Below are 13,918 nucleotides of genomic sequence, written 5' to 3' on the forward strand. Positions count from 1 at the left end.
GGCTCCATCTGACCACGCCCCCTCCTGCTGCAGTGGCGCGCTCTGCCGCCCAGGCTCGGAGGCAGGCTCTGCAGTGGGCAGCGGGAACGGCTCAGGAACCCCAACCCCCCAGGACCGCACGACCTGCCAAGGCTCCCACCCTGCTTGAGCAAAAGGTAAGGCTCCGGGGTCCCCCGGGGGACCCTGCTTTCGGCCAGCAGATGCTGGTGCAAGCATTCTTCTCGTGATGTCCAGCACCCCTGCTTTCCTCTGAGGGCATGAAGAGTGCAGAGCAAACAGGAGAGACAGACACTGCGGACAGAGAGGGAGGCAGGGAGGGCGAGGAAGGGGGGGCCTTTCGTGAATGAAGGCGGCTTCAGTTAGTAAGAGACGTAACTGACCAGCTGCAAAAGCAGCACCTACTCATTAATCATTGACTAAAACATAAATAATAAATACTGAAAGTGTCCCTCCTCCGGCCCCTCTGTGGCCCACAGGACATGCGGGCGGGCAGGGCAGGGGCTCTGGGGTGAGCGCACGGTGGGGGTGCTATGGTACCTTCATACCCGCGCTGCCCGGAAACACGAGGACGGGCTCCCCGGGGCAGGACAGTTGGCAGCTGGGGCCGGTCTTGGCCAAGGAAAGCCTCTCCTGGGGGGAGTGGGGGCTGGAATCGGAGAAGGAAGGGGTCTCAGGTTGGGTTCTCCAGCGGAGCGGGGCTGGCCCTCCGAGGCACACAGCAAGGTCACGGTGCAGGGATCTGGCAACTCAAGTACTTGGAAGAACGCTGTTGTTGAGGTTTGAGCCGATCGGATGCTCAAGCTTCCAGCTTTCCTGCTGCACAGCAGAGGGGCCCACTGGCACCTCTGAGAAGGAAGGGCGTGAATTTGAACACCAAATCTGAAATGCCTGTCCTGGAGGCGAGAAGCCTGGTCCCTCCCCAACCCCCACCCTGGAATGGGGGTGGGGGGCATTCCCAAGGTTGGGTGGGCTTCCCCTCCATGCGGAAGGCCTCAGGCCGGAACAGGTATTGCTAGGCTATTTGGCTCAGGAGTTGGGTCCCAACCATCTGAGTTTCATGGCCACGGGCCCCAGAGTTCTCCTTGTCCAAGACCCACGAGGTCATGGTCTTGGTCCCCCAGCATCTGCACAGATGCTCAGATACCTGAGCCTCATTGCCTTTCTGTAGCCTTGTGGGGCAGTCTGGGAGCGAGGCTGGCCCGGAACGCAGACTGCGGGGAACCTCGGCCACGTCCCATCAAAAAGCCCTCCTGCTTATCTAGCTAGTAAGGAGGCTGACTTGCCGGACAAGGGCTGATGGAAGGCTCACCCCGTGCCCTTCCCCTCCAGGGGCAGGAAGATGAGCCCTAGGGCAGGGCTGGAGGTCATGCCCAGGGTCTGGGCAGTGCTCTTCACAGGCGGTTCTGTGGAGCCCTTGGGTTCGGGAGGAGACTCAGGAGGCGCCCTGGGCAAAGGGACCGCCCGGTTGGCTTAGCTTTGACAAAGAACCTCACCCTCCCCAGCTTCAACCCGAGCAGCCTGGATGTCAACCACACCTTGAACTTCTACCTCCAACTGCGCTTTGTAAACAGAATTCTGCTCAAAAGAAAAGTTGGAGAATCACTTGACTGGGGGGATTGCATCACCGCGGGGGAGGACAAGGAACCTGGAGGCTTCGAGGGCCAACCAGAAGAGGTAAGACGGCCCCGGGGCTGCACACTCCTCGCCCCCCGAGAGCCTGGGGGGGGGGGCGGGCAGGTCGTTGGCAGGAGCTGCCTTGACCTCCGCACCTTCCTGTCCATCGTTCTGTAGCCGGGAGAGCCCCTCTCACAAAAGGCACCCCGGCAGCAGGGGCCAGGGGCCGGGCGCCACCAGCCCTTGGGCTGCTTTCCCTCTGACATCCGCTGTGGCCCGCACGCGCCCGGTGCTACCTGAGCCGGCCATCAGGTTTGACAGCCCCCAGCTCGGACTTGGGGTCGGGGCTGGAGGAGCTCCAGGCGGTCTGGCTGCAGGGCTGCATGACGGGGCAGGCTGTGGGGCCCGTGGCGCAGACGTCCATGGCGGTCCACATGCCCCCCACCAGCGAGTCCAGCCAGCGCTCCAGTCCTGCGCCCGTGGAGGCCGCGTTCCTCCGGGCCTGCTCCACCTGGGCCGGGCTGATGGGCAGGCTGAGGACGGGGTTCAGGCTCTGGAAGCTCTGCTCCATGTAGGCGCTGCGCGGGGGCCCGTTGTGCAGCTTCAACGCCTCCTCTGAAAGCCACAGAGAAGGAGGAGTGGTCAGGAGAGTCCCCAAGCAGGCACCGCCCGCGGGCCTCTTGGCCGTTGGGGGACACTATCCTGCACAGTGGCCGCAGCCCCACCGCACAGACGAGGACCCGGCCTGCGGGGACACTCCTCCCACAGCCACAAGCCTCCCCCCACCCCCCCGGTGCAGGGCAAGGTCCACTCATCTGTCCCCAGAGCAGTCCACACTGTCCGTCCATTCATTCTCGCATGACATTTTCGGCACCGACTTGGTCCAAGGCATTCGTTCAACACATACTTGCTAAAACTCCCTCTTCGAGGCATTCACTCATTCACTGGATGAAGCTACAAGGCCAGGCCAGGCCCCACTCCACCCCCCGGAGTGAGCAGATGGAAGATTACAGCCCTGCACGAGGAGACGGAGGACGAGCCCTAGAGCAGGTTGTTGCAGCCGGTGCTCAGGAGCCCGGGTGGACTGCACGGGGCGGACTCAGAGCAAGGGCTGCGCACGCTGCGGCCCTCGGGCCAGGGGTGGCCAGCCGGGTGGGGTAAATCAAGCTGCGCTAGGACACAAGCTGTGCCTCTTGGCGGACCTGCTGTCCGTAGCCAGTTCTGCCGCCAATGCGCTGCGAAGCCCTTGTGTGGCCCGCAAAGCAGGGAAGCTTTACTGTGTGGCCCTTTACAGTAAAAGCTTGCTGCCCGCCTGGAGCCAGAGGGGACCAAGGATGTTTATTTTGGATGAGGGGGTAAGGGAGACCTTACAGAGGTGCCTCCTGAGCGGAGTGCTGGTTCATGAGACCAGGGAAGCCGCAAGCAGATCATGGCAAACAGAATTCTGGGAAGCAAAGCCTCATTAAAGGGCTTTCTGCAAATCAGCTAATGAGAATTGGAGCCAAGGCTGGAGTCTGGGTCTGTGGACGCACCTCCACCGACTCTTACCAGCCCAGCTCTGCCGAGCAGCACCTCCCGTGTGAGCCCGTGGGCGGCTGCCAGGGCTCCTGGGTCGGGGTCCCCAGGGCTCACATCCCTGATGTGTGGCTTCAGACGACAACACCGGGTGCCTGCTTTCCTGGACCGTCAGAGGAGTGCAGTACTGAGTACCTCAGAGCTCGATGATGGTCCCTGTGCTGATTTCTAGTAAGTGCTTACAGTGGCGCCTGGCGTTAGTATCCAAGCTGACCTCTACCACTCAACACAAAACCCCAATAATCCAGCTAGAAGTGGGCAGAAGCCATCCAGGTGGCCAGCAGACATACGGAAAGACGCTCACCGTCCCTCAGCGTCAGGGACGCACAGACCAGAACGGCGCCTGTCAGAACGGCGAGAATTCGAAAGACAAGAAGCAACCAGTGTTGGTGAGGACACGGAGCAAGGGGGACCCTTGCACACGGCTGGTGGGGACATGAGCTTGCTGTGGAAGACGGTGGTTCAGAACGAGCGCCCCTGCGCTCCAGCCACCGCTACTGGGTGTTCCCTTGAGACTGTGGACGTGCTAACCCGCGAACACATGAGCACCCCGCGGTTGACTGCGATGTTGACGACAACAGCCAACTACGGAGGCGGCCCTAGGGTCCCTCACAGCTGAGCGGGTAAAGAAGATGTGGTGTAGACAGTGGGACAGGCACAGGGTACCAGTACTCCACACAAACCAGAATGGGACCTTGCATCTAACATCAACGTGGACAAAAAACAGAGGGGCTAATGCTAATGGAATTAAGTCAGAGACAAATACCACAGGATCTCACTCACGTGGCCTTTAAGAAACAGACTCTTAGATGCAGCGAACTGGTGGTTGCCAGAGGGGAGGTGGGCGGCAGGAGGGGCGCGAGAGGGGACGGGCGTTCGGAGCACGCGCGCGAGGAGTGCTGGGGTGTGAGGAGTTGCTGAGTCACGGCGTCGTGTGCCCGAAACCACACGCGACCGCGCGTGACCTATCCTGTATGCACACGGCGCCCGGCCAAGACTGATGCTTGGAGAAGTTCAGCCAGAATGGTTACGGCTGGTGTTCTTAGTACTCAACCCTGTACACGCACAGAGCCGCAGGTCTGGCGTTATCATCCCCATTTTGCAGATGGGGAACGGGTGGCGATCTCACCAGACCGATCTGGGGTTAAGCCCGGGCCCGGCCGAGTCCAGTCTACTTCCTAGGGCTGATGGGGGAAGCAGGAAGTGCACACATCTGGGCTGATGGAGAAGAGCTCGCTGTTGTGGCGAAGTTCCCTCCTGTTGCCTCTTTTGTTGCCAAACGCAGGAAGAGATTGTGAAAACCTACCGGCCGCCGACCTGGGTGAGCCTGGGTTTTAGCCGGTCAGCTCTGGCTCGGGTGAGAGCGCGAGGGCTCGTAGGACAGTGTGGCACTCAGAAACACTTCCCGTTCCCGGGCCGGCGGCTGTCCCCCTCGGGGGCAACCAGGACAGCGCCAATAATCCGCACCCGGTTTTCGAGTATGTGCGGTCCTGAGCGGGGTTCGAGGAGGAGGACCACGGCCCCGCCCTTCTCAACGCCGCTGGAGGAATGAACCTGCCTTCTAAACCCGGCCCCGGGCCGCCTCTCCCTGATGCTGGCAGGGGCGTGGGCAGCTCCCGGACCGCCTGTCTGAGGACAGAGCCTGTTTCTCGAGCAGGTTCTGCCTTGTCCATCAGGGAGCCTCAGTCCCTCCACATGGGCAGAGCTGGCAGTGGGGAGCTACCCGCACCCACAGAAGGCTGGCCACGCAAAGAGAAAGGAGCAGCTAACAAGCATCTGAACGCTGGGAGCCAAATATTGTGGCTGATGCAGAAAACCCTTATGAAAAATGAGGTTAATGTGGGAAATGCTATTACAGCACCAGCCCGTGATGCTCGCCTCTATAATTAAATTTTCCTCAATTCCACCTCATCAGATTTCTTGAGATTACCAGGGACGCATCGATAGCAAATTACTCTTGATGAATCATTTTACAAATTGCATGGCTCCCACCTTCATGTTCCTGTCACTGGAACATCGTTAACGGACGCAGTCACTGACGGCGATGGGGGCCGCTCCCGGCGGGGCAGGATGACCCCGGCTCCTCCTGGGCAGGGGGAGGAAGAGCCGTGCCATCTTCAGAAACTCCAAGGAGAGGAAAAGAAAAAAAAAAAAACCTGGAAAAATCAGGACCCAGTGAATGGCCCCAGGGTTTCTCCCCCTGGAGTGGAGGACTGCTCCTTTGTCCGGCTGACAGGTGTATCTGGAGCGAAGAGGTTCTTTCTGTCTCCCTCCTCTGCGTCTGGCTTGGGGACTCTCAGGGATGCTAAGGCCGGGAACCGCGCTGGAGAGCACTTGAGGCCCAGCTGGTACAGGAGGGGTCTTCTGGCTGCTTCCCGGGGGTGGGGGGGAAGGGGGAGCGACTTCCACCTTGAGAAAACATGAGGGATCTTCCTGCCTGCTCAGCCCAGAGACGTAGCAGAGGCCAACAGAGTTCACGTCGCACCGCCCCCCATCCCTGTTCGAATTCCTGGCAGCCCCTCCCCATGTCTCTGTCCCCCAGTCCTCGTGTCACTAGTCAAACGGCACCCAGACCCCAACTCTCTTTACCCAACGGAGGCCGTAAGGTGTTTCTGGCTTCTGGGTTTCTGTTACATGTAGACAAACAGTTCCAAATACCAAGAGACTCAGAAATCCTGTTTCTAGGAAACTGTTTAGGGCTGAATCTGTACGGGCACAGACAATCTGAGATTCAAAAACCTTTGCACTGCTGTCCGGAACACCACCACCAACAGAAGAAGCTGTGTGTGCTCAAGGGGCGACAGATGAATTCTGGGTCCTTAACCCAACGGAACAGGAAGAAGCAGACACACGGACTCGGACAAGTCCAAAGAGCAAGTTTCATGACAGAACGTATCACTCCATTGTCAAAAATCACCCGTTGTGTGTTCATGTTTGTGCTTTGGAAGCCTCCAGAAACCGCCAGAAGGATGAACACCAAAGTTTTGACGGCGGTTCCCCTGGGAGGTAGGACTGAGTGGGGAGGAAGACGTTCCCAGTGATCAGAGGAGGACCCAGAAAAATGAAGTAAACTCTTCCGGTGAGAAGAGAAAAAGACGGCGGCGCCGACCTGCATCTCTCCGGCCCTCCGTGCCCAGCGGGAACCCTCACCCTGGTTTCGCACCAACGACTCTTTTCCCCATGGGTTTCTACGAACACGAGAACCCTGAAGTCAGGAACTGCTGGCTTGGCCTGCTTCTGAATTTAAATGTGCGCACCCTCGTTTCGACTTCTTCGGTGACCTGCCCCCCTCAGTGTCATGCTGCAGAGACTCCCGCAAATCAGCGCGCGGAGGCGAGCGGCGCTGGTGTTCCGGCCATGCTGAGCTCCGTGTCTGGACAGACCTCACCAGCGTTCAGCCGTCCGAACGAGGGCATCGGGGCCGCTCCTGGTTTGGGGCCATTAGGAACAATTCCGCTCTAGGTCTGCATGGGTCTGCGGGTCCGTGGGGCATCCACGGAGCCCTGGGACTTCTGTGTGGCACAGGGGCCATGCTAAGCCATTTTCCAAACCCGCTTTATCACTCTGCGTCCCCCCCAGCAGGAGCTGGACGGCTGTTCTCCGGCCCTCTGCCGTACGATACTGTCCAACCTCGGAACATCTCTCCGCGGTAGTGTGAAGTGGGACCTCGTTTTGCTTTCCATTTGCATTTCTCTTATTATTCATGAGGCTGAGCAGCTTTTCATGTGTGTGTGGGCCATTTATGTTCTTTTTTCTCTCTCTCCTTTGTAGCAGGAGTTGGCAATCCTTTTTTTTTTTTTTTTTTTTTTACAAAGGGCCAGATAATAAATATTTTTGGGATTTGTGGGCCATGCAATCTGTGTCACAATTCCTTAGCGCTGCCATTCTGGTCCCAAGGAAACCATAAATGGTCTGTCAATGAACGTGTGTGGCTCCTACTTTAATTACTGTTTTTTAAAAAGTAAGATACTGAGTGAAACTGGGTATGTTTCCTATCTTGTCTTAAATACGATTAGGGCTTTCTGGAAGTCCAGTGGGAGAGCAGGTAATAATCAGATACTAAGAGATGACATTGCCTCAGCGTACAAGTGGAAAACGGGAAGGTCCTCTACGCTAACAGGCAGGGGAAGCACAGAGTGGGGAGCACTGTTCTCCGAGGCAGCCTCCGTGCCCCACATGTGAGCAGCACGGACCTGAGGAGGAGGACCCCAGGGACCCCCAGGATGGACTATCTCCCCCGCAGAGACGCCGGGAGCACTCACCTGGTCTGATAGGCTGCCTGTTGGAGAAGGTCAGCGGAGCAACGAGGAATTTGGTCTCTGCGACTGGCACCCAGTGGTGAAGAATTTTCACTGTCCAGACCCCAGGCCTCAGGGGCAAGTTCAGAGGGGGCTTGTAGTGGGTGAACTCGGCAGTGGATTCAATCAGGATGTCATAGGTGGCTGCGATGATGTTGACGGGGTCCACCCAGATGACAGTCACGGTGACGTTGGGGCCCTTCCCCCACTTCTGCATGCCTACGGGCTCGTCCATGGGCCCCAGGAGACCCCCAAAGTTGCGGAAGAGCCGCTCCTTGGCATCCCAGTCAGTGCCGACCTGAAACAAGAGAGCGAGACCTCAATTCACTGGTCCCTGAGAGAGACCTAAAATCCTGCTTGTAACACTGCATACACCCATTTTACAGATGAAGAAACTGAGGCTCCCGGTAGTTACCTGCCCAAGACTGTGCACGCACTAGTAAGCAGAAGATCTGGGATTAGGACCTGGTCTGGGGGATTACAAGGCCTGTGGTCCATTCATTAACCCTTAGGGCTCCTGGACCTGACACACGGTTAGTGCTTCAGAAAGAAAACCTACCACACACTGAATGAATGAACAAATGCTGGCTGGCAGGCCAGCAGGTACAGCTAGTGCTCAGCCTTCGGGTACCGGCATTTCGTGTATGTTCTGAACTACAAGAGGCTCTCTCAGCCCCTCCTATCATGGCCAGGAGTCCACATGGCTTTCCTAGGAAGACCTAGTTATGCCCTCCCTACAGCACTCAGAGCTAGACCTCAGGGTGCGGGGGCCCGTACGAGCCATTCTTCCTGCCGGCTGGCCGGCGTGCACATCTCCGACTTGCTAGGAGTCTGCTCGTGGCTTGTCTGCAGCGTACGTCCGGCCAGGAGCCAGGAAGACCTTGTGAATCGTCCTCTCACTGCTCAGTGCCCCCACTGGCGTCACTGAGCTTTGCGTGTGCCTAGCACGATGCCTGGCACACAGCAGGGCTCCGTATCCATGGACTCAGCGAGTGAAAGACTCGACAGAAACGATCGGACCCAATACTGAGCTCTGCCACCCCTTTCCATCAGTTTACACGAGGGGTCTGGTCACCCAGGAGGCTTCAGTGTTTCTGAAGACCCAGCACATGTGGGCACACGGGCAGCAGATGACAAACACACTCGTGGTCTCTCCACGACCAGCCTCTTGGGTGCGTGTGTGCAGGTCGGGGTACGGGGCCCTCCGTACGGAGCCAGCGGCGGTGGCTGGCGCTCTGTTCTTGCTGTGAACTCCCGCGTCTGTTCTTTCTCTGGGGCTCGTGTTCACCCCGCGCTTACCGTGGGGCTGGCACAGCGCCGAGCGCTTTGAGGCACCGGCCTGCATGACTCACTCAGCTCCGCGAAGGGGGACCTCATCATTGTCCTCATGTCACAGATGAGAACACCGAGGCTCAGAGCACGTAGGTCCCCTGCTGTGGCCGGTGAGGGGCCCCCAGAGGCTGTGTTCTTGCCCGCTCTCTTGTGTTAACCTCTCGTTCATCTGATGCCCATGTGCCCGGCGCCTGCTGTCGCCCGGGGCCCCACGGTGCGCTCCGTGGTCCGTCTTTAGACAGCCGCTTTCAAACGGGGACGCAGCCGCTGTCCCAGGGAGGGGGCTGAGGCAGGGACTGCGGAAACGTTTCTGCAGGGGCGGCCTCGTGGCAGGAAGGGACCGGACGGAACTGAGTGAAGAAACGCACGTGGGCGTGAGCAAGATTCCAGCCACGGCCTCCGAGTCTCGGTGAGGTCACTGAGACAACCCAGTCCTGTCCCTTCCCTACGTGCAACCCTCTTCAGCACCTCAGGATTCTCAAGCCTGATCTCTGTCACCTCATCCTGTGAGGTCTGGTCCCTTTTGGTCCCGCTTCATCTCAACCCCTCCTCCTCCTCTCCACTCAGCCCTGCTCCGCGCGTCCGTGAGGACGGCGCGCTCTCGTCTCTGACCCTCCGTTAGTTCCTGGCCTTCGGGCTGGGACAGTCTTCCTGTCCCCTCCCTCCTCCCGGCCAGCTCCTGCTCCTCGGGCAGAGCTCAGCTAAGGTGTTGCCTCCGCTCGGGAGTCTTCCCTGGTTACAGGCACCACCGAGGTGCTTCTCCGAGGATTCGCCCACGGCGGGCTTTTCTGTGTGCAGTATTACAACTGAATTTATGCTGTCCCTTTCCTTAGCTCAGGACGGTCCACTCCATGAGGAGAGGGACTGCATCTGGCTGGCTGACCCCTGGATCTCTAGTATCTCTAACACCTAAAGCACAGTGAGCTTGCTCAGGTGCTCAGTCGCTCCTTCCATCCGTCTGTCCGTCCACCCACCCTCTAGACGCATCATGAACGATTAGGGGCTGAGCACACGGACATCCCTGTGCCCGAGGTCCATCCCCTGTGGACATCCCCTGTGCACACGGACTTCCCGCAGATACTAACAAGTGGAGGAATGGTCCCAAAACGAGGGCTCCTTCTTAAAGAAGGGCTTTGTGACCAGTTAGGGGAGGACACTTGGCAAACAGTATCCTTGGCAATTCTCTGAGGTCTGAGCTCTAAAAGCAAGACAGCCCAGGTGGAAGCTGGGTAGAGCAGCTGGCAGCAGAGAAGCTGGATCTCATTTCCAATCCTAGGAGAGTGAGTGGAAGGCTCGCTGCCACCCCCAAGCGCGAGCAGGGCTGGGGCTGCCTGAGGTGGGGGGGCCCAGATGCTGTCACACCCTCTGGGGCTTTGAGATCTTCTCACAGACTCACTGCAAGTGCACAACCACTTACTACACAATGATCACTAATCACATCATGACCATGTTCAAGGTTACCACGTCGCTCCCCAACTTCAAACCCACAAACAGTCTCTCACTGCATTGAAAATACAACCTGAGTTTTTCTCCCGAGCCTTCAAGCTCGCTCACGATCTACACCATTCCCTCAGACCTCTTTTCCACGGTCTTCCCTCTCAGTATGCTCCAGCCACACAGGTCTTGCTGCTCCTTGCGCGTGCCCAGATGCTTCCCAGAGCCTCAGAGCCTTTGCACATGCTTTTGTCGCTCTCTTCTCTCGGACTGCCCCAGCTCGCCCCGTCACCGGCTCTTTTACAGCTTCCCAAATGAATCCTCCCATTGAAAGTAGTCCCCAATGGCCTCTTCAACCCTCGGCAAAGACAGGAATGAAGTTTGATGTTCTTTATAATACTTGCCATTAGCTGAAATGCTTTTGTTCCTGTATTTGCTCATTCACAGGCTGACTGCCCCACCCGAACTACAATTCCATGGCAACGAGAGCCTGGACTGTGTAGTTCACCACGACCTCTCCTGCTCCCAGTATCTCATGAACATCTTTCCTGCAAGCCAGTAGCATGGGACTCCCGTGGGAGGGAGAAATCCATCTGAGCACTCAGCGACACTGGCCACCTGCTCGTGGCCAGGCCACCACGAGGGGATCCCCTGCGGTTCTTCCCTTTCCTCTTGTCTGACGGGACAGTGTTTGCCTTGAAAACTACAAGGACTTCAGAAAAAAGTGCGAAGTATAAAATTCAGGGCTACATGCATGCTGGTACTCTGCCAGAGATCTGGATGGTTCTCACCTCAAAACTGTCACCCCTACGGTAGGAGCCCTCACAGATCACTAGCCACAGAGTCGCCACCCTCATCTGTCACTGCCAGAAGTGCCCCGTGACCCAACAGCTGGCTTATCAACAGGCAGCGCCCAGCCACCCGGCATCCATCTCGTTAATGGGACGTTAATGTCTTCAACTGGCCGCCTGGGGCCCCAGCGCAAAATCCAGCTGTGCTGCTGTCTGCCTGCCCCCTGACATTCACGGAGGCAGCTCCCATGACGCCTTGGATCCCGCCAATCCACTTGGATCCTTCCCTGAAAATTGAAAATGGTGGCTTCACAAGAAACCCCCCTCCGGAGGGCAGAGCTGGGCCAGCTGGGACCATGGGCAGCTGGGGCGGGACTGGCACGGACTGCACAAGCGGCTCGAACAGGTCCCCCCTCCAACCCCACTCCCAGCCATTCAAGATACTCCGTGTTCTAAAACTACGCCGACTGCACGTCCCTAACCCAGCAGCCACACTCAACAGGGAGTGCCACGCTCCGGGGACCAATCACCCCCTCCAGCTGCTGGCTGAGATGGGGAAGGCCGGAGTCGGGTGCTGCAGTTCGGTAGGAGCCACCCCTCCCCAAGCTGGACCGGCTTCCCCTCCTGCACATTGGCCCCCGCCCCCCCAGTGTGTGCCATTCGGAAATCGTATCTGGCACCTCCAGATGCCATGTGCAGGGAATGCAGCGGTGACCAAGAGGGACACGGTCTCCGCTTTTTGGAGGACGGCTCACAAGTGGGAAGAGAAGTCAACAAGATGATTTTGCACAGTAAATGCTACGAAAATGACAGAACTGGTGCCAAGTGGAGACCGGAGCTCTTGCGGCATACGTGGGCGGCAGGGAGGGCTGCTTGGAGGGGGCGCCACTTGGATTTAGATCCGAATGACCAAAAAAAGCTGCCCATGTGGACACAGAAAGGGAAGTGTTTTAGACAGCCGGAACAGCACCTGCCAAGAGACCCCCAGACCAGGTCTGCAGTGGGCTGATGTGACAAGGCTGGTGCTGGGCTAAAAAAAGAACTACACTTCCCTCCCAGGGATCCATGCCCTGGTCTGTCTATCCACGGGCCACCTGGCCGGCCGGCCGGCCTTTCATTCATGTAGTGACTGATCTGAATAAAGCCCGGTGCTAGCACCTGGGGAGACAGAGGCACAAGGAGTCATGTGGTTTGTGGCCAGAGAGACTGGGCTCCATTTGAGCTCTTCCTCTTCCTAGCTACGACTCAAAAAGTCCCTGGCCCTCCGGAGGCCTCAGTTCTCCAATCTGTACAGGGGGACTAATGCCATCGCTTCGTTAGGAAACTGGTCTGTTCTCATCTATGACTAACACAGGCTGAGGAGGGGGTCACTGGCCAGGATGAAAAATGATGAGTAGAGATTCTACTGTAAAAAACAGACCCCGGCTCCAGGTCGACTGGGTCCGCAGACACTGGCCCCCATGTCTCTCTCCCCTGGCCCCATTTAAGATGCCGGTGCCCGCGCCTGTGGCTGGAGGAGCCTCCCTAGGCGCAGGGCGTGCTATCTTCTGGTCCCCTTCCCCTCCCTCTCCGTCGCCAAGCGTCAGACTGGCACACGGAACCCAGCAGGGCCGCTGGAAACGACCATGGAAGTGCGCCGGTGCGGGCTGTCCCACCTCGGAAAACTGGAGCCTCCCAAAGTCGCTGGGCGGGCTTGCGATCTTGAAGACCTTCTTCGGCATCACCCATGTCTCCAGGGTCTCCAGTTTGCTCACAGCCAGATTGGTAGCATGATGCTTGATCAAAAAGCCCTGGAAGCGGTCCGCAAGGAAGTAGAGGTGGACGGATGCTGGGTGGCCCATCGGGTAGTACCTGGAACACACAGTCTCCCGTGAGCCCGGGGGCGGGGCCTGCAGCGCGCAGGCTCACAGCCCCACGCGCACCGCCTGCTGCCCCCAGCCCCGCGCAGGCCCCGCCCCGTTTTCTCCAGCGCTGAACCCGGGCCTTTGCACCATCCCTGAAAGCTGCTCCCCGGGTATCTCAGATCCCACCACCGACGACTTCCTGGTGATTATCAATGTAAACCCGCTGACTGTACAAGAGCACAATAAAGAAAGTGAAAATTATTACTTCTGATGCTTCTTCCCCTAGGGCATGTCAGCTCACAGATATTTATCGATCCTCTGGTGCCAGGTACTAGGAAGGGACAACGGTGGCCAGTGATGCCACAGTGATGGATCTCCTCTCAGCCTGATTTCCTATGCAAATTCAGCCTGATTTTCTATGCATATATTTGCATAAATATTACATGCTTGGGATCATAATATACATACTGGTTACATCCTGCTTTTTGCTTCACAGTATTTCCCGAGCATTATCGCATGCCTTTCAAAAGTCTCCAAAAACATGATTTTGGTGAGTGTGTGCACCCCCCCCAGTGTGTGCCATGCCGTGTTTCACAGAGCAAGTTCATCACTGGATGCTTAACAATTTTTTTTTTTTTTGGCTTTTCTAAACAATCCAACATCTTTGAAGAAAACTATTTTGGAGGGCGCCTCTTCTCTCCCCTCCGACAGGTTCTCATGTCTGCTGTCCACCTTTATCAGAAACGTACTGACTCATGCTCCCAGTGTCCTCAACAGCAGCATTGGGTCTGATCCTCAAAAATTACTGCCCATCTGGACACGCACACGCACACGCACACACAAGTAGCTCATTAGGATATATGCCTTTGACACCCCAAGTCTCGCTGGCTGAGAGGGGCAGGGAATGAAAAGCAGGAGAGCTTGTCATGGGAGTCAAAACAACAAAGAGGTTCCGGAAGGGGCTGGTCAGTTGCGTTGGGGGCTGCCGAGGGGTCAAGTAAATGAGCCAAAGTCAGCCCTCCGGAGTCCA

The 13,918-nt window shown here is 57.7% G+C and overlaps 1 protein-coding gene across 1 annotated transcript in view; it reads right to left on the minus strand.

Moving 5' to 3' along the window:
- Positions 1–1,669: 1,669 nt before the first annotated feature.
- The window catches only part of XYLT1 (xylosyltransferase 1), a 294,390-nt gene continuing 282,141 nt past the window's right edge, over positions 1,670–13,918 (minus strand). The window contains exons 10-12 of the mRNA XM_059154282.1: positions 12,700–12,895; positions 7,452–7,785; positions 1,670–2,229 (exon numbers count right to left, since the gene is read on the minus strand). Of these exons, the coding sequence (XP_059010265.1) occupies positions 1,907–2,229; positions 7,452–7,785; positions 12,700–12,895 (853 nt within the window). The 3' untranslated portion in view covers positions 1,670–1,906. The remainder of the gene's footprint in view (positions 2,230–7,451; positions 7,786–12,699; positions 12,896–13,918) is intronic.

This window comes from Mustela lutreola, chromosome 17 (assembly GCF_030435805.1).
Source record: "Mustela lutreola isolate mMusLut2 chromosome 17, mMusLut2.pri, whole genome shotgun sequence".
Classification (NCBI taxonomy): domain Eukaryota; kingdom Metazoa; phylum Chordata; class Mammalia; order Carnivora; family Mustelidae; genus Mustela; species Mustela lutreola.